Source organism: Stomoxys calcitrans, chromosome 4 (assembly GCF_963082655.1).
Source record: "Stomoxys calcitrans chromosome 4, idStoCalc2.1, whole genome shotgun sequence".
NCBI lineage: Eukaryota > Metazoa > Arthropoda > Insecta > Diptera > Muscidae > Stomoxys > Stomoxys calcitrans.
The window spans coordinates 108,424,057-108,446,086 of NC_081555.1; the positions used below are offsets into that span (position 1 = coordinate 108,424,057).

General features: G+C 39.7%; 1 protein-coding gene across 3 annotated transcripts in view; it reads left to right on the plus strand.

The window, feature by feature from the left end:
- The window catches only part of LOC106081313 (b(0,+)-type amino acid transporter 1), a 159,255-nt gene that overhangs the window by 127,655 nt on the left and 9,570 nt on the right, over window positions 1-22,030 (plus strand). For all 3 annotated transcript variants that reach the window (XM_013243197.2, XM_013243196.2, XM_013243198.2), the window contains exon 3: window positions 4,690-4,791. In XM_013243197.2, the coding sequence (XP_013098651.1) occupies window positions 4,690-4,791 (102 nt within the window). The remainder of the gene's footprint in view (window positions 1-4,689; window positions 4,792-22,030) is intronic.

Here is a 22,030-nt window from a genome sequence, read left to right on the forward strand (position 1 = left end):
AGACTAGGAACTACCTTACACATTCAAGGGAAACTGGAATCTAGCCTCTAGCGACATGTAAGCTAAGTTTTCGGGATCATGCTTGAAGAACAATGTATAATACATGGTCACAAAGAGGTGGCTGTGAGCATTCCAAAACTATGTGATCTAATCTAACACCTGAAGAGGTCTCAGTCATTGTGTTTTATGTTTTCCACCATGACAGGTAGACAGTGACATGCTGGCGGACTGAAGGTTGACAATAACGACTTTTGCAGAAGCTGTGAAGGCGCCGAAGAAGAAGATACTAAAAAACACCTTCTGTGTGTGCCTTGCACCGGCAATCAGTAGCAGTTCCATTTTAGGTTCTCATTTCTTTGAGAACCTGTCTGATTTAGCGAATGTGGACGTTCGCAAGTTGTTTGGCTTTTAAAAGCGATCTGGATGGTTCAAGGCAAGTAACTAGAAGGCATCTTCCTTCTTCTGTTCCAATGGTATCACAATGGACGAAATTAACCTCACCAACCACTGATGTTGAAAGTCATATCAGAACACAACGTGCAAAATTTTCAGCCAAAATTAACAACAATTCGACTACCAGGGTCTCAATGGGAGGATCGCTATATTAGTTTTTAGACCGATTTCGATCGTACTTGGCACGGTTGTTGGAAGTCATAACGGAACACTAAGTGCAAAATTTCAACCACATCAGACAATAATTTCGACTTCTAGGGGCTCAAGATCTCAAATCGGGTGATAGGTTTGAATGGGAGCTATCTCAGGTTGTAGACCAATTTCGATCGTAATCGGCATGGTTGGAAGTCGTAACAGATTACTACATGCAAGATGACAGCCAAATCGGACAACAATTGCGACTTCCAGGGACTTAAGATCTCAAATCGGGAGATCGGTTTATATAGGAGCTATTTTATGTTGTGGACCGATTTCGACCATACTTATCATGGATGATAGAAGTCATAACAAAACAATAAGTGCAAAATTTCCGCCAAATCGGATAACAATTATTACTTCCAGGGGCTGAGGAACTAAAATTGGGAGATCGGTTTATATGGGAGCTATTTTAGGTTATAGACCGATTTGGACCATTCTTACCACGGTTTTAGCCAAATCCGACAACAATTGCGACTTCCAGGGCTCAAGATCTCAAATCGGGAGATCAGTTCACAAGGGAGCTATATTAGGTTATAGACCGATTTGGACCTTACTTAACACTCTTGTTGGATGATGTATCAGAACACTAGGTGCAACATCAGATGACAATTGCAGCTTCTAGGGGCTCAAAATCTCAAATCGGGCCTAAGACCTCAAATCGGGGGTTGGGTTTATATCGGATATATATTAACCGATATGGCCCTTGTGCAATCTCTGACCAACTACATCAATAACAAAAAAATTGTAAGAGGGTATCTATATTCGTATCATCGCTATTGTTATTTTGACAGATGGACGAACGAATCAAGAATATATAGACTTTTGGGGTCTCAAATCAATATTTCGAGGAACGGAATTACTAGATTAGTAAAGCCCCATCCTATGTTAGGTGGGTATAAAAAGCGACGCGCTATAGATCTTAAAGATCCTGAAAATGCAGATCTTTATCTTCTCAGGGTTAACTATTAAAATTGTGCCAAGACTTTCTCGGATTCTCAAAATGGCTCAAATTTCCCTTCAGCAAGAATCCTACATAGATTCCGGTGGAAACACATGGAACTGGAATAAAATACCATCTGCGATACCCTATCTCCTGCTTCTATACCATTCGAGGCTTATCAATCTTTTCCTTAATGGCCCACTTATTTTTATACCCTCCACCACAGGATGGGGGTTTACTAACTTCGTCGTTCCGTTTGTAACACATCTAAATAAGGGTCTAAGACCCCACAAAGTATATATATTTACGACTGTTCATTGTTGTCAAGACATTTGAAGCCAAACTAGCCATATCCGTCCATCCGTCTGTCTGCCGAAAGCACGCCAACTTTCATAGGAGCACGGCGCTTAACATTTGCACAAAGCTAATTTACCCATGAACATGCCATTAAGGAACAGGGGATACTGCTCACATATCAATGAGTGCAGTCCGAATAAAGTTTAAGCTCAATGATAAGGGGCCTGCTTTTTTATGCAAAGTCCGAATAACGCGCCGCATAGCGACACCACTTGGCAGAGAAGTTTTAATATGGCAGGATACCTTACAAATGTTGCCAGCATTTGTAGGGGGATAACCACCGCTGAAAAATTATCTGATGCTCACGCCGGTATTCGAATCCAGGCGTTCGGCGTCATAGGCGGACATGCAAACCTCTGCGCCACGGTGGCCTTTGCACAAAGACTTCCTATTAAAGTAGGGCAGTTCGGATTGTTAAGGGGCCATATCGATCCATGTTTTGATAAAGGGTCAAATTTGATAGAACCAAATACTCTGATATCGGATCTTGTCTTGTTGATTCTCTAGAGGGCGCAGTTCTTTTCTGATTTGGCTGAAATTTTGTATTATGACGTTCAATAGATGTGTCAAATTTGAACCGATCTCTCGATTATACTTCTTGAGCCCCTATAGGAGACAATTGTTATCCAATTTGGCTGAAACTTTGCACAGTGACTTTTCCTATTACCAACACACGTGGCGAATATGGTCTCAATGGGTTCATAACCTTATATAGCTCCCATATAAAGAGGGCTCAATCCTTATCCGATTTGGCTGAAATATTGCGCAATAACTTCTACTATGGTCTCCAGTAAACCGAGTATGCCCCGAATCGGTCCATAACCAGATGTAGCTCCAAAAGTATAACAACTCTTTTCCATTATCCTTTGTTTGCGTATAAAGAGATACCGGGCAAAGAACTTGGCAAATGCGGTCCATGGTGAAGGGTATATAAGATTCGGCCCGGCCGAACACGCTTTTACTCATTTTAACTTTCATACACAGTGTCATGCATTTGGGGTGTATGCATGCGAGTTTTATGCATGCTGTGTAATAACGACCAGAATTTTAGAATTCCTTAATGTATCGCTAATATCGTAAGCATATATGAGAGATATGTATACCTGAGAGGTTCGTTTGTAGCACCTTAAAATATGCCCACATCCCTATAAAGTTGTACAATCGGATCACAATCGAAATTAATTAAAATGCCGGCGATGAGTAGTGACTCAATCACAGTCTAAAACGCTTCGCCAAGGGTTCCTTTTTGGACAACTACAGAAAAAGTGTTAAGGTTGAGCTCAATATGGGAAGGAGATGGGCATACAGAAATCTTTGAAAGAACAACAGAGTCTGTTGGTTTTTCGAGAATTCCGTATATATTCAAGGACAACATTTATGCTTCCGCATATGTTCAGGCAACATATGCGAAAGCACGGCCCCCTGACACTTGTTTCGGGAACTGGGATTTGTAGTCGACCTTGTTGTGCCTAAACGAAGTTTTTCTGAAGGGATGACCAGAACGGGAATCACAGTGTAAAACTAAGTATTCATGGCGGGCAACGCAACAGAAGTTACTGCAGATGGCATACGACTGGGCTAGACCCAGGAGTTTCAACGTTAAGCCAGAAAAGACCGACATCTGCTTGCTCACGAGGAAGACAAAGGTGGGTCCATTTAACGCACGGTTTCGGTAATTGACAAGGTCAAATGCATAGGAGTGATTTTGGATAGGATCCTGAATTGGAAAAGTCACATTCAGGAGCGTACAAAGAAGCTCGAAATGGGGTCTGAATCCGAGTATAGTCCACTGGTTCTACAGTAGCGTTATTGGACCAATACTAAGTTACGCCTCAGTAGTTTTATGGACTGCGATTCTGCGATTGAGAAAAAGTGCAACGTTAGGATAATACAACAGATTCAGAGAACATGTTATCTTGGCATAGGCGGTACGATTAGGACCACGCCCACTAGGGCACTGGAGTCTATACTGGATATCCAACCCATAGACATACAGATTAAGTGTGAGGCAGCCATTGCAACAATGAGATTTAAACCTATGGGAGAATGGATAGAGGACAGGAGCGTGTCATACCATGGCGGTGTAATCAAGGCGACAATAGGAAACCTGGAAGGAATGGAAGAAGTTTCCGATCTGATACCTGAGGCGACATTTAAGGCCATTAAGGCACTGCTGACAGCGGCACAGTCTAGAAGATCATGTTAAACGGATGGATCCAAGCTAGAGGACAGAGTGGGTCTGGGCGTCTACATTGAGAACCCAGGGACTGAGATCTGTATTAGACTGTTCGGGTGATCACGGAATGCGTGAGGTGGTGTGGTACTAACGCGAGGACGTCGAGGGTGAACATCTTGGATTTCGAGTGTGAACGCCTTTGATTTCTCTCCTTCTTTTGTAAAGAAAACTTGCGTGCCAAATTTGAGCTCAATGTCACAATTTTCTAACGCTGTCGCGTGATTTCAACAGACAGACGGACAGACACACGGATATCGTTAAACCGTCTTAAAGTTTTACAACGAACAAGAATTTATATACTTTCTTTGCTTAGAAATGAATTTTGATGGGTTGCAAACGGAATGACTAAATGAATATTCCCCCCTTATCTATGGTGGTGGATATAAAAAACGTAAAACTTATTTTTTTTTAACAATGTTCCTGACCACACCTTTAGCTTTTCTTACATTGCAATGGCTTGATGTTAATTTTGCTATTTAAATTTCTTTTATTTTTCATTTTCTAGGGTCTGGAATATTTGTGTCACCTTCTGGTCTACTAGCTAGAACTGGTTCCGTTGGTGTAAGCTTTATAATATGGCTTGCCTGTGGTGTGCTCTCCCTGATGGGTAAGTACAAGATAAGAACGAACAACCAAAATCATGCATCTCATCCTCCATTGGTTTGTGGTATGACAAAAATGTTATCATCATCATCCATTGGTTTGTGGTATGACAAAAATGTCCTCATCATCATCATTGCTGTAATACCTGAATCTTAGGAATGAATAGTCATAGTATGTAATAAAAGCTAACAACGACAAAGTAGGACAATGTAATCAACAGGTATTGTCCTCAGTGAATAATCTTGGAGGACAGCTAAGACTATGTTAGTGAGTTTTTCTGTGTGTCTGCGGTTATAATGTTTGAAATTGTAAACAACCCCCAATGGAGGTCATGACAGGCGAATAATCTTTGAGCAATATATTCGTATGCATTCAAACAAGTGTATTTTTCAGATACCTATATGTGTGAACAGGTTTAAGTGGTTGTGTGATAGAATGGTGTGCATTCATGTAATAGGGATGCCATGCAAAGAGCTAGTTTTTAATTTGGGGGGATACAAATTATCATAACAAAATCCCAAATTGTTTACTTAAACTTCATGTAGGTTAGAAATAAATAAATAAACCTATTTTAAGGTTTCAGCAAGTTTTGTGAATAAACCATTTGTGTATAAGGAACAAGTTAAATAGGACATAAACAAGTAAAATCGCAGTAAGCTTGGAACGAATTGACCAATAGTTCGAGCCTTTAGGACGAGACCGAAACTATGTTATCTTGGCATGCCTATAATTTGCCTAGGCAATCGGCATTTTCTGCAAATTAATACTCACTTTAAGAGGTTAAAATAATAAAAGGCGCATCACTCTTAGGTTTATTGAGAGGCTTGATGCGAATGAGATTTTAGAAGATTCGCTGAACAGGCTACCCAAAGGCTACACGTCTAGATTCGGAAATGGCACCGCAGTCATCCAAAAGGTTGCGGTCACCTGGAGGACATCCCATGCCCAAAGAAATTAGCCGATCAGTAACACAGGGTTTTTTTCTCAGGGGCGTTACAAAAGTGGACCGATAGAGCCACCAAACGACGAAAAAATTTTTGCCGCTCTTTTGATATTTCTCTTCAGTGAGGTTTGCCATATCATGAGGGAAAGATATACGAGCCAACAATGACTCGAAATTATTAAAATTTACTACCGAAATTCGGAGTCAGTGGCCTCAACGTTAAGAGTGCATCGTTCAATTTAATGATGAGACTGAATGACTTCATCAATTAGCAAAATATGCGCTTTTTGTCAAACTGCAATCCACACGTGCTCCATGAGTCATCATTGCATCCCGAAAAAATTTAGGTTTGGTGCGGTTAATGGGCCGGCGGCGTCATTGGGCCGTACTTCTTCCGTGATAATCAAGACCTGCATGTTACTGTGAATGGAAATCGCTACCGTTTAGCTCTCTTATTGAAAAACCCATTAATATGGGCCCAATAACCTTTGCTAATGTATTTAAAAGCTGTCCTTACCCACAGGTGATGGTAATCGTCAACAAGGGAGAAGAACAGGGCTGCATACCTAGGAACAATTGGAGTGGGATAGTCAATGGACTTTCATTTGTATTCTCCGATGTCCTTGGGGAATTGTCTGGGCCTCAGGCTGGTATCGGTGCTGATACAAATTAAATGCTTTCAGTGATCAACGTTCAATTATATCGTTGTATACTAAAAAAGTTGGGAAAGTCTGGCCAGGCGCAGCTTTGGATTTCGTTAAGAAAAAAGATATTCCTTCTCGATCAATGGTACAATGGCGCTTGGATACCAAGGATTCTCTCAGATCCTGAATCTATACTTGGGTGACTAAGGGACTATAATCCCAATTTTTCAACCACCGACTGGATGATCGGTAGATTGAATGAGGCTAATAGCGATCAGAGAAATGCAATAAACTCTGTTGTATAGAAACTGAAGGTGTATAGAAGCGCTAAAGTTGGGGAATCAGGAAACGACTTAGCAGTTGTTGCTGTACACTTGTCTGAGGACTAACGACCATATATCTAAACTCTGTCGGATTGCAAGAGACTGACAATATATCTGCCCAGACCAAACCAAGAGAGCAAAGCCTCGAAATGGGACCCGACAAGCCCTGTGTGGGCAGGTCATCCGGTGGGATTAGCCTCATGGTGGGCGCGGGCGGGGAAGGACAAAACTCGAAAGGTACTTCGACAGCAGCAAGCGTCCAGTGACATGAGAAAGATTGGTTCCAACGCTTTCTCAACTGCCACTGGATGCGTAAAAAACTCAACATGGCTAGATCGAATGACTCATGTGGTGATGAACTCCTGCCGGACTCAGAAGGCAAGGCTAACGCTTTAGACTCAAGGCGAGAGGGGAAGGACAGAACTCAAAAGGTACTTCGACAGTAGAAGCTAGTGAAGCATCTAAAGGGGGAATCGTCCATTCAACAAGTGTCCAATGTCATGAGGAAGAGTGGTTGCAATGCTTTCTCCACTGCCACTGGATGCGTAGGAAAACTCAACATGAGAAGAACGAATGACTCGTGTTATGATGAACTTCTGGCGTACTCAGAAGACGAGGGTAACTCAATAGTGGATATTCGTAAGTATTGGATGACCGCAGCTTCTCCGATTATCGTTATAAAGGGTGATTTTTGAAGAGCTATAAGAAAATTTTTCAAAGAAAACACATAAAAATAAAAAAAGCATGAAATCTTTATTTGAATTGATAGTACTGTCCATAAAATTTAATGTTTGAAGATTATTTCATGCAAATGTTGAGCATGACTGAGCCTCAAATGGTCCATCCGCTTAGCCCTATTTTGGTATACTTTGTCCAACATTTTGGCCGGTATCTCACGAATGAATGCTTCAATGTTGTCTTCCAATTCGTCAATGGAAGCAGGCTTATCTGTACAGACATTAGCCTTAACATAACCCCCTAAAGGCGTTAATCGCACAATCACAATCTAGGCGGCCAATTGACCGCTCCCGAACGGGAAATAAAATGTTCACCGAACTCGCCTGGCATGTGGCACCGTCTTGTTGAAACAACATATAATGCAAGTTAGGCTCTTTCATTTTGGCAAAAAAAAAGGTGAACACGATAACGCCCACCATTCACAGTTACGTTATGATTCGAATCATCTTTGAAGAAGTACGGTCCAATGATGCCACCAGCCCATAAACCGCACCAAACGGTGACTTTTTCTGGATGCATTGGGAGCTCTTGCAATGCTTCTGGCTGATTTTCACTCGAAAATTTACCATTCTGCTTATTTACGTATCCATTGAGCCAAAAATGAGCTTCGATGGAAATGAGAGAAGCGCACGATGAACTTTCTAACAGAGCACGCATTTTGATAATAAAACTCAATAATTTTCAAGCGTTGTTCGTTTGTAAGACGATTCATGGTTAAATTATAGACCAAACTGAAGATATTTGACAGTGAAACAAAACACGGAACGTTCGTGAGCTCTTTAAACCAGTGTTGCCAAAACTTATTGGAGAAAATACTGCAGATGTAGTCCCTCGGCTAAACAGAAGCGGACACGACTATGCCTTCTAGACATGAGAAGAAAGTAAAACTTGAGGAGGATATAGAGGTAATGGTCTACTGAATCACGAAGGCGCTGAATGACTTAAAGAACTGATTGGCCTAAGGAAGGGCTGCTGAAAACTCATCAGCAGTTCGAAAGCAACAAGGGCAACACACGATTGGGAAGTCTATAAAGCTGAGTATAGAAAATAGAAGTGCGGGCTATGAAAGAAATCCTGGTTGGAATTCTGCAGCTCCGTGGAGGAAACATCTGAGGCCTTTGGGCTAAGGAAGATCCTATCCTCGAAACCTATTACGATGGGATATAATCAAAAGTCGGAGAATGAATGTATAAACAATGTCTAGTGAGCAAACACAAGAACTACTCATTGATATATATTTCCTGGAAAATATCCAACGGAAAACGTGGCGACAGAAGAGGTTGTCAATGGTATGCATCTGTCAAAGATTATTTGGGGAAATTGTGACTGAGTGGAAAATCATTTGGACGATAAAAAGTTTCGGCTCCTTTAAGTCGCTAGGCCTTGAAGATGTATCACTGGTTGAGTTACAAGCTGTGTACCCCGCTTGTATCAGTATCTCGTATATACCGGGCCATAGAGATATCCGAGAGAACAGTAGAGCAGACGAGCTTGTAGGACTATGAACTTCCTTACAAATTCTAGGGGAACTTGAATCTGTGGATACGCCTCTAGCGACATATAAGCTAAGTGTTCAGAATCAAGCCCGAAGGGCAACGAATTAGTATTATGTGGCCTAATGTAGACTTGAAGAGGTCTAGATTAGGCCACCGCTTTGCTGTCGCTGGCGAGAACAGACGTCTCAGTCTGATCGGAAAATATGCTGATAGACTGAAGGTTTTAAGTAACAACTTCTGCCGAAGTTGTGGGTACGTCAAGGAAGAAGAGATTAAGAACATCTGCTGTGTGTGTGTCCCGCTCTGACAGTCAGAAGAAGTTGCACTTTAAGTTCTCTTTTTTTTTTTGAGAACTTGACTGATTTAGCGGATGTGAACATTCCCAATTTGTTGGGCTTTTTAAAGCGATCTGGATGGCCACCATCGCGCAGAGGTTAGCATGTCAGCCTATGACGCAGAACGCCTGGGTTCGAATCCTGACGAGAACATCAGAAGAAATTTTCCGCGGTGATTTTCCCCTCCTAATGCTGACAACATTTGTGAGGTACTATGCTATGTAAAACTTTTCTCCAAAAAAGTGTCGCACTGCGGCACGCCGTTCGGATTCGGCTATAAAAAGGAGGCCCCTTATCATTGAGCTTAAACTTGAAGCGGACTGCACTCATTGATATGTGAGAAGTTTGTCCTAGTTTCTTAGTGGAATGTTCATGGGCAAGTTTGCCTTTTTGGATGGTTTAACGATAGGAACTAGATGGCATCTTCCTTCTTCTGTTCCTGTGGTATCACAATGGACGAAAACGTCTAAGTGTGTCTGATGGCAGACTGACTTCAACTTTACCTAACCTGAGCTAACCACATGCTATTTTAAGGTAGGAGGGTATAAAAATGTTTTCGTATACTCGAAATGTTTGGCCAATTGGTCAACTTAGTCTGATTACAAATTACATTCATTAGCCCTTCAGAGTGTACCATTCAGTGAGCAATTCGATATATAGAAGTATTTGCTCGATATATAGAAGTGTTTGCTCGATATATAGAAGTTCTCGAGCTCTTTTTAGTGGCAAAAGTGAAGTGGCATATTTTTCCATTGAATGATTTTTCATTTCAATGGTTGATAGATGTTTTTTGCCCCTGACAACCCTAGACAATTTATAATTCATTGCAACTAACCATTTGTTTACACGTTGTATTTCAAATTACCCAGCCTAAATTCTAATTCCTTACATTTTGCAAAAAACCAAAAAGACAAAAACCAAAAACTGTTACCCCCCAAAAACACAAAAATTACAAGAGAATATGTACTGCCAGACACAAAAATTACCGCCTTATAAATTAATCGACTCTAACCTGTTGCTTTTGAAATTATAGTAAACGCCACCATGTACTCGAGTTGCTTCTTTTTGTGTTTGTTCTATATACGCTGGGAATGTTGTATTTTGTGGGGCAAAAACAGAATTGGCTCAAAGCCAAAAAGTTTTTTTTAGAGCATTTTATACCACCATCAATGTGTCGTCTGCATATACTTTGATAAATGTCTGAAACGATTGCTTATATACAATACCGCGCTTCCCCTTCCTTAGCTAGACAGAATAGAAGGTTTACGAAATATATACGTACTAGCAAGAAATTTCAATGGGATTAAATCAACACCCCACAAAACTATATTATTCATATTATGGAAATTAATCCCCAACTTCTTAGGGTCTACGCATTTTGGTAGCATTTAATGAACGTTAAAGTACGCTCAAAGAAAACAGTTAATTGGTTAAACAGCAAATACGTTGGGTGTATCATAAATGCGTGTTAAATTCAAAAGTTTTTGCAATGTTTTATAAAACATTCCATTTGTAAAACCTCGAAGTATTGCTACCCTCAAACTATATATATTCTGGATCATATTGACATTCTTAATCGATCTAGCCATGTCCGTCAGTCCGCCCGTCAGTCGAAATCACGATATCGATTGAACGCATAATGATATCCACTTGAAAGTTTATACAGATACTTCCTATTAATGTATGTCGTTGGATATAGCTCCTATAGCTCGAATTGGATTTGGCTGACATTTTGCACTAAACGTTGTTACAGCTTCCATCAACCGTGCCAAGTACGGTCCAAATCGGACAATAACCTGATATGGCTTCCATATAAACCGATCTCCCGATTTGCACATACTGAAATTTCGCACGGACTGTTTTGTTACGATTTCCAACTATCTCGCCAAGTACAGTCCAAATCGGTCTTTACCCTGATATAGCTGCCATATAAACCGATCTCCCGATTGGATTTTTTAGCCCCTGAAAACCGCAACTGTTATCCGATTTGGCTGAAGTTTGTACAAAGTGTTCTGTTACAACTTCCAAAAGCCGTGTAAGTAAAATCTAAATCAATCTATAACGTAATATAGCTCCCATATAAACCGATCTCCCGAATTGAGATCTTAAGCCTCTGGAAATCCAATTTTTGTCCGATCTGGCCGAAAATTCGTAGGTAGAGTTCTCAAAAAGCGTACGAAGTAAGATCCAAATCGGGCAATTACCCGATATAGCTCCCATATAGACCGATCTTCAGATTAGTCTTCTACGGCTTGCAAAAGCTTCAAGTTCTGGCTGAATTGGCAAACATTTTGTACGTAAATTTGTTTGTGTAAATTTGTAGTACAATCCATGGTGGTGGGTTCACTAGATTCAGCCCAGCCGAACTTAGCACATTTTTATTTTTTACTTTATTTTATTTGTATACCCTCCACCAAGGATGGGGTCTACTAATTTCGTCATTTCGTTTGTAACGCCTCGAAATAAACGTCTAAGACCCCATAAAGTATATATTCTTGATCGTCATGACATTTTAAGTCAATCTAGCCATGTCTGTCTGCCCGTCCGTCCGTCTGTTGAAAGCACGCTAACTTTCGAAGCTGTAAAGCTAGGTTGAAATTTTGCTTAGGACCTTCTTATTAGTATAGGACGATTAGGATTGTAGATGGGCTATATCGGTCCATGTTTTGATATAGCTGTCATATAATCTTGTGCCTTGCCTCTAGAGGGCGCAATTCTTATGCAATTTGTCTAAAATATTGCATGTGATGTTCTTCTCAACAACTATGCTAAGTATGGTTTAAATCAGTCCATAACCTAAAATAGCTGCCATATTAACCGATCTCCTGCCGATTTGGCTGAAATTTTTGACGTATGTCGTTTTGGTATGACTTTCAACATCTGTGCCAAGTATGGTCCAAAACTATCTATAATCTGATATAGCCGCCATACAAACCGATCTTAGGTCTTGACTTCTTGAGCTTCTAGAGGGGGCAATTCTTACCCAATTTGGCCGAAAATTTGTATAACGTGTTTTGTTATGACTTCCAACAACTGTGATAAGTATCGTTTAATTCAGTCCATAATCTGATGTAGCTGCCATAAAAGCCGACTTCATAAGTTTCTAGAGGGCGCAATTCTTGTCCAATTTGGTGTCAAGTACGGTCTAAAAAGGCCACCGTAGCGCAGAGGTTAGCACGTCCGCCTATGACGCTGAACGCCTGGGTTCGAATCCTGGCGAGACCATCAGAAAAAATTTTCAGCGGTGATTTTCCCCTCCTAATGCTGGCAACATTTGTGAGGTACTATGCCATGTAAAACTTATCTCCAAAGAGGTGTCGCACTGCGGCACGCCGTTCGGACTCGGCTATAAAAAAGAGGCCCCTTATCATTGAGCTTAAACTTGAATCGGACTGCACTCATTGATATGTGAGAAGTTTGCCGCTGTTCCTTAGTGAAATGTTCATAGGCAAGATTTACAAATACCCAATAAATACCAAATGTATGAAAATTTTATTTGGTATTTATTGGGTGCCCATCTCTAAGTGTATAGTGTTTGAAATCAAATCATGTACAATGTTTGAAATCAAACATCATAGTGACCAATCAATACTCCCATCACAACATTCATATCAAAATTCCTCTCGCTTCGTATAAAGCATGTCTTTCTCACCGATATATGAAGCTTTGGAAACTCTGCACCCTCAATCATTGGGTCTCGTCTCCGCGATGTGGTCATTGTGGAGTGAGCCGATTCTGCAAGAGATTATGCGCAGAGCCCTGTTCGATAGTGACTCACCCTTTGGGAGAAAGAAGGCGATTCCCCCTCATATCTTGATAGTCTGGGATCCAGCATAATCTATGAGAGGATACCTTTCGTATCTGGTGGAATTCAGAGTTCTGTTTCAACAATACAAAAATGGTGATTGTCTGGTGGGATCACTGTATCTGCTGCGAAATCATGTTATTTTCCTGCAACATGGCAAAATCCTCTTTCTCCAAAAATCTAACACTATCAAGGAGACCCTATTACTCCTTTATTCGCAATATCTTAATAAAAACTGCACCTCCAGCGCTTAGGTATTTCTGCTCCATTTTTGCGTATTATCTTATTATCCTTTGTGAATTGTATACATAGGTAGAATTTGTATTGATAGAGTTACTACCTGTGGTTTGACCTCAAACCACTGGCCATCACGCATTTGAAGAAAATAATTTTTCTCCAGCAATGATTATTAATGTTCATAGCTTTGGCAGCAATCTTCTCTCCCTCATCTTCTCGAAGAAATAACTTTAAATCACAGCAAAGAGTTGCCTTTTGAACATCATAGGATGGATTACATACAATCTACTAGCAAAAGTGGATCTATCTTGTTCGCCAGAGAATCGTCGAGGACTCCCGTTGGCCTGCCTCGATCTCAGACTCATTTTTCGCAGCATTTATTTCTTATGACAAGGTGCAGCTATAAATAGCAGGATTTTTTTTCTGAGTGTATATTATTCTCGTAACCTATTACCCCTTAGGTTCATTGGCAAACACCAATGCCTTCACCAACGGTGTTTGCATTAAAATCCAATTAAGGCACAATGAACGAACATTACGACCATAAAGTTAAACAGCTTAAAATGTGTTGGCATTGCATTTAAAATTAAAAATGAAATTTAAATGGGAATTTAAGTATTACAAATGGTTTGGGACAAATAAAATATTCATTTTCACATAACACTTTCTCATTGAGTCTGAATATATATGTAAAATATTTTGTGAAACATATGCTATCAATTGATGTGGGTCAATCACTGCTTTTTTTTTTGTAGCATAGAAATTTTTGCCGCCTAAATTTATGTATTACAAGAAAAAATTTCGGAGGGGCAATGTCCCCTACAAGTTCAAAGATGAAAGAACTCGAGGTTTTTGGTATAACGAATGGAAGATTACAAATAAGAAGGATGCCTCATGAATTAAAGCAGCATGAGTAGGTGGAAACCGCGCCACAATGGTCTATTTAATGAAACATATGCATGAAACTTATTTTTCAATTTATTTCAATTCTTTTGAAATAAATTAAAAATATTTCGAAACGAAATACAAAGTTGTTTCAAGCAATTTTTTAAGAAAAACATTACTCAAAAATTCGTAAAAAATTTAGGCAGTCATGATTGATTCTCGTAACCACCGTTGCCCATTAGTTGCTATTTACTCCAATAGCGTACGATCGATTTCGAGAGGAGAGTATTAGTAAGGGGGGAGGTGGCACTGACTCTCACTTAAACATTTAGTTGACGGAGTGTGTTATTAGCGTCTTTAAATGACCAATGCCAAGATAAGCGTCTTTTCCCAGATTAAAGGTGGCTGGAAGCGGACATCATATCTTGGAGCAAGCGGATCGCGACATCGAGGGATACTTGAACGATCCCAAATAACTAGAGATGGGCGATGGAAAAATAGCCAAAATGTATTTACCCGGTGAATTGGTTAAATACCCTGGTATTTACCCATATATGCCCAAAAGCTGGGTATTTATAACTTTGCAGATATCTTGGGTACAAAAACATTGTCCAAACAATGTTTGATGATTTCTTATTCTTTGTATATAAACCTGACCTTCTGATCTCATAAAATAGGAATTCAGTTCTATTAAACAGCCGCTATATAAACCGATCTCCAGACTTCAAGTCATGAGGCAATTAATTAGTAATTTTTCATACGATTTCAATAAAATTTGGCACAGTTAGTTCTTTGAAGTCAGGGTCCAGAACGAACCATATTGAGATATAGCTGCTCTAAAGACGACCTCCCGATCTCATGTTATACGTTATTAGGGCCATATGAGATCAATTTAATGCCTGATTTCGATGAAAATTAGCACTATGAGTTCTGGTAGACCCTTACCCACTCCTGTCAAATGTTGTCCGGATCGGACAATATTTGGTCCATATTAACCAATCTCCAGACATAGTGTATTGAGCCCATAAGAGTCGTATTTTTCATCCGATTTTGATGAAATTTGAAACAGTGCGTTTTGGTACCCCCCTACATCTTCGCGATAATTATCGTCCAGATCCGTCCATATTTGAATAAATCTGCCATGTAGACCGATCTCCCGGTATAGTGTAATGAGCCTATAAAAAGAGCATTTTCCATCGTAAGTCTATGACTTTGGCGTAACGAGTTCTGGTACTCCTCTAAACCTTTCTGTTGAATATCCTCCAGATCGTAACATATTTGGATATAGCTGCCATATAGACTGATCAACCCGATATAGAGTATTGCGCTTATAAAAGTGGCATTTTTTTCTCCGATTTAGATGAAATTTGGAAGACCTCTACACATATTTTTGTTAAATATCGCCCAGATCGGACAATACTTGGATATAGCCGATACTAAACAAAATGGTCTAGAGATTTATCAATACTCAATGTTTCAAATTACATCAAAGTCGGAGCAAAAAATAATCCTTTTATAGTCTCAATGCTCTATATCGGTAGATCGGTATGTATAACAGCTATGTCTAAATATGGTCGGATCTGGACGATATTTAACACAAAGTTGTAGAAGGGTACCAAAGCTCACTGTTTCCAAGACACAAGAGAAATCGTTGTCCTAAATTTCAGGCAAATCAGACAAGAAATGCGCCTTCTAACTATATCAGATTTAAGACAGATTCAGACCATATTTGGCACGTATTTTAGAGGTCATAGGAGAAGTCATTGTGCAAAACTTTATTATTTATTTCATATCTGACAAGAATTCTTAAGCCTCTTGAGAGCGCTCTAGAGACTCAAGAAGTATAACCGGGAGATTGGCTTATATGGGAGCTCTATCAAAGCATTGACCGATATGGCCCATTTACAAACCCAATCAACCTACACTTATAGGAAGTGTTTGTGCAAAATTCAAGCACCTAGCTTCGAAAAGTAGTGTGCTTACGACAGACAGATGGACGGACAGATAGACGGGCATTGATAGATCAACTTAAAATGTCATGACGATCAATTGGGGTCTTAAATTAATATTTTTATGTGAATGATGAAGTTTGTATACCCCCATTCCTTGGTAGAGAGTATAAAAAGGGACTTTCTACCTGCGACGACCATTGATAGATCAAGTTAAAATGTCATGACGATCAATTGGGGTCTTAAATTAGTATTTTTATGTGAATGACGAAGTTTGTATACCCCCATTCTATAGTAGAGAGTATAAAATGGGACTCCCTATCTGCTGTTCTGCATCTGATATGTCCGGACTCTTTATAGAGAATGTGACGAACTATACTAATGCTAATGCCTTGACTCCTGGTTTACTTCGGTGGATAAGAGGCTAGCTACAATCCGCATAAAAGCCAATTTCTTCAACATCAATCTTATTTGTGTCCATGCCCCGACGGAAGACAAGAACGAGCAGCCCAAAGATATCTTTTACGAGCGCTTAGAGAGAGAGAGAATACGATCGCTTCCCCGCCCATGATATTAAAATCGTTCTCGCAGATTTTAATGCGAAGATAGGGAAGGAAAACATCTTTGGTCCAGCAGTCGGAAAATTTAGCCTCCATAAAGTCAACATAAAGCCACCAATCAAACCATGATAAACCAAATTGATCACGTTGTGATACATGGAAGGCATTCACCCTGAGTATTGGATTACCTAGTCTGACACTGCACAGAAGCTGGACATTGAAAAGCTGCAAACACAACAGATGGCAACGGCATACTCCACTCGACTGTTTCAACTGCTTGATGAAAGCATTCCTTTTACCGATAATATAACGGCGCAGTGGCAATCTATTACATTTTCCATAGAAAATGCTGCTACATCCGCACTTGGGTACCGGAAACTTCTCCCAAGAAACCCATGGTACGACCATGAGTGTCGAGATGCTACTGAATCCAAGAATGCAGCATACAATTCAACCCAGCGATGAAAGAGAGGAATCTGGAGAAAAGCAGAGAGGAGAAATGTATATTCCGCAGAAAGAAAAAAAATGGGAAGACGTGAATTTGAGCGAATTGAGATGTAAAGGAGTCAGAATGAAGTTCGTAAATTCTGATTCTTTGGTAGAATCAAATATCAAACCGATGGCTGTGGTACAGGCACATTCTCCTGCAGAGACAAAGAAGGAAATCTGGTAACTGATACAGATAGTATGCTGAGGATATGGAAAAAAACATTTTACCAAGCTGCTAGTGTCCGACGATGGCGGCGAAGAGGAAATGGCAGAGCATCCTCTTCGTCAGAATGAGGTCCAAGTAGCAATGACCCAACTAAAGAACAACAAGGCAGCATGAGCTGACGGGTTACACGCTGAACTATTTAGGACCGGAGGCGACACGTTGATAAGTCGTATGCATCAGCGTGTCTGAACGATCTGGCTAGGAGAACGCATACCCGATGATTACAACTTCATCATACTAAGTCCTGTACACATGAAAGGAGACAAGACAGAATGTGCCAACTACAGAGGAATAAGTCTTCTCCACATCATATACAAGATACTCTCGAGAGTACTGAGTGAAAGATTAAAATCTAAAGTCAATGAGATTATAGGGTCCAATCGATGCGGCTTTAGGCCTGGTACATCCACTATTAAAATAAAAGATATTCACACTGTGCCAAATCCTGGAAAAGACCCGAGAATGACAAATCAACACCTACCATCGTTTCGATAACTTTAAAACCGCCTTCGACTCCCTTATTCATTCAAAGGCATTTCAAGTCATGTCTGAGATTGGTATCATAGCAAAATTAGTAAGACTCTGCTGGATGACACTTGATGATATATGTTCCTCAGTAAGACTAGGAAAGTATCTCACCGAACCATTCAATACCAAACGAGATTTCTGGCAGGGAGACAGCTTAATATCCTGTTAAAGTAGATTATACGAGATGCAGATGTGAATAGATATGGCATCATATTCAGAAGGGAACACATGCTACTCGCTTATGCCGACGACATCGAAATCATGGATCAATCACCGAAAGTAGTAACTGCAGCCTTCTCAAACGAATCAGTGAAACGAGGTTTGAGACAGGGAGACAGCTTAATAACCTGTTGGAGAACATTATATGAGATTCAAAAGTGTATAGATATGGCACCATATTCAAAAGGGAACACATGCTACTCGTCTATGCCGACAACATCGAGATCATGGGTCAATCACCGGAAGTAGTAACTGCAGCCTTCTCAAGCGAATCAGTGAAAGTGAGTTTGACAGTAAATGGAGGTAAGAACAAATGAATGAACTCCCACAACGTCTTGTACAACCGAACCGATAAAAAATGGAGAATGTTGGCAACCACAACTTTGGGATATCAACTTTATCTACCTCTGCATCGCCGTAACCGAAGTGAATGACACCAGTTTTGAAACTAAGGGTCGGGCCGAATCTTTACACCGATTCAGGTCATACGTATCACGTGTGTTTAAGGTCATAGAAGAAGTCGTTGTGGAAAATTTAATCAATATTGGATAAAAATTGCGCCCTCTAGAGGCTCAAGAATTACAATCGGGAGGTCGGTGCTATGGGAGCTATATGAGGATTTGGATCGATTCGGACCATACTTAGCACATCTGTTGAATGTCATAGAAGACATCATAGCACAAAATTTCAGCCAAACCAGACTACAATTGCGCCCTCTAGAAACTCAAGAAGTATAATAGGAAGATTAGATTATATGGCAGCTATATCAGGTTTTGGACCGATTCGGACCATACTTGTCATATCTGTTGAGTGACATAGAAAACGTTTAGTACAAAATTTCCACCAAATCGGATAAGAATTGCGCCTTCTACAAGCTCAAGAAGTATAATCGGGACATCGGTTTTTATGGGAGCTATATACCAATATGGCCCATTTCCAATCCCAACTGACCTACACTAATACGAAGTATTTGTGCAAAATTTAAAGCGGCTAGTTTTACTCATTTGTAAGTTAGCGTTATTTCCACAGACACAAGGTCAGTATACCCCCATACTTTTTGGATAAAGCAAGCAGTTTAGAAACAAGGCTAGCTGTCGACAGACGAATATTACATTATACAAAACACTGATACTCCCCGTGTTGTTATATGGTTCCGAGGTACTTGTAAAAGAAGTCGAGACAATGCTTGCAGTGTTTGGGAGAAAAATTCTTCGTAAAATTTATGAAACAGTTTACATTAATGGGAAGTATCAGCTTCGTATGTATGTCGAACTGTAGGACGACGTTACCATAGGTAAACATTTTAAAATAAAATGGTTATTTTGGCTAGGCATTGTTGTCAGAATGAACTAAGAAGCTCTTGCTAAGAAGTCTTTTGAAGGCAAGCACTGTGGTACACACAAGGTTCAAGTAATGAAAAACATCTCGAAACTTTTTGTCATAGATTGAAGATGGAGCTCTGAAGGTCGAGGCGCTTGGAAATCAATTCTAAGTTCGGCTAATGGGACGAATTTTATGTCGTAATCAATTGAAATAAAATAAAGGCGTGCGAACTCCTGAGTTCGAATTTTAGTGAGAACATTGAAATCTGTGGTGATTTTCCCCTCATTACTGCCGAGATTTGTGATTCCCTCAGCCATGTATAATTTCTTTACAAAAACGTTTTGCTCTGAGGCCTTTCACACTGGTCTGTAAGACAGGCAGCCCCCTAACATTGAATTAAAACTTGAATATGAGACACCACTCACTACTCTCCCAAGGTTTGTGAAGAAAATTTGCATTTGCAATGTGATAACAACATGCAGAGTCCTTTTGAAGCCTAGTAAACATGACTGTGTCGTCATTTCATAAGTTTCAATTTATCATTACTATCGGTAAAATTTTTTTATTAGAGCTATTCATTTGGATTTTCATAAAAATAAAATAATAAAAAAATTTTGTTTACATCGTCACTTTACGTTCACTGGCAAAACATAAACTTGGCAACAGACAAAGCTGAAAAAATCACAAGTGTTTTTATAAATATATACATAAACACGAAATAAGAATGTACGTACCTACTTACACACACACTGTACAGAGAGAGATTGAGATTTTAGCATTTGTTAAAATTCATTCCTAGATACTTGTGCATATTCGTAAAATAAAATCATCTGACAAATTGTTCATTAGATTGCTACATGATTGTGTGTTTTCGTCATCGAGAAGAGAGCAAAAAAAAGAACGAATTCGACAATGCTCACTCAGTTCTCCCATTCACACCTATCATTTAATTTATCTTATTTGCAACCATTTAACCTTTAATTGTGGGTGTATGTTTTCAATCAACTTTCAATTTCTTTGCAAGAACATCCAAAGACAAATGATTTCGTTACACACACATGTATATTGCACTTTGCCACTGTCTTTGAAGGCATATGAAATGCAATGTCACCATTACCAATGCAAATACCATTGAAATTCTTAAAAGAATAGAATACAAAAACAATAATAGAAAAATAACTTATTGAAGCAGACAAATTGCACTGTTATTTGCGTTTTTTCAATTATTTACTACAAATGACATTTAGAAGAACAACAAAATACATTGATCTATCCCAATGGACCTTATGCTGGGTTCCGATTAAACTTAAATCGGGTATATAGAGCGGTGACCTCGAAATCATTGACTATACAAAATAAGTTTTTTTTTTTTTTTAAAATGGTCAGTTCAGGGTAACGTTGCCCAATATTGGGAAGGATGTCATTAACATCACATGTGGTTAATGAAAGATGACAAAATTGTGTAGGTCATTATATATGAAACAGAAGCTTTCGTCAATATTCCTAATCATTTGAAAGGTCGCAGTGAAACCAAAATCGAAGTCAGCCAGCCTACATACAATGATACAATTCTAACGGGACGATGCCAGCAGCCAAGATGAACAACATAGTCGCCGTTCAATTGAAGTGCAACGGCGAACAAATATGGCCATGAACATTCCATTCAGGAATAGCGGAAATACCTGTCTCACAACAATGAGTGATGTCCTTTTCAACCTTTAAGCTCTATGATAAAGGAACATCTTTTTTATTGGCGAGTCCAAAAGGACGATACCACTTAGTACGAAATTTTAGCAGGGATGAAAATCTCAAAAATGTCGTCACCATAAGTGGAGGGCTAACCACAGTTGAAATTTTTTTTTGATGTTTTCGCCATGTCTCGAACCCACCCGTTTAGCGTCATAGGCGGACATGCAAATGTCTGCGCTACTGTATATTGGATTATATCTGAGGCCTATAGCCCATTTACACTACCCATCGACCTACATAAACTAACGACGCACAGTGGGAGAAAATTGCAAAAAAAAAAAGTAAAAACGTGTTAAGTTCGGCCGTGCGAATATCCACCACCATGGATAAATAAAGCATCCTCTTTTATAACAACTCCACTACCATACCCATTATTATATGCATATAGGGACTGATCTGGATCATATTTGATTGAGAACTCTTATACAAGTCACAGTTTCAGCAAAATGGGGCAACTAATCCGTTTTTTTATGAGATTAGAACCCCTAATTGGAAGATCGGTATATATGAAAACTCCATATAAATATAATCTGATCTGACCCATATGCTGGTTGGATGATGGCAGGCTTAATACAAGTCCCTGTGTCCGATTCCAGCGAAATCAGGTAATAAATGCAGCTTTTATGGGCTTCAGACCCTTTATCGGCAAATCGGTCTATATGGCAGCTACATCCAAATGTAGTCCAATCTGAACCATATTAAGGTCAGATATCGGGAGGCTCAAAACAACTCACAGTTTAAAATTTCATCGAAATCTGCCCCTTTATCGGCAGATCGGACTATATGACAGCTAT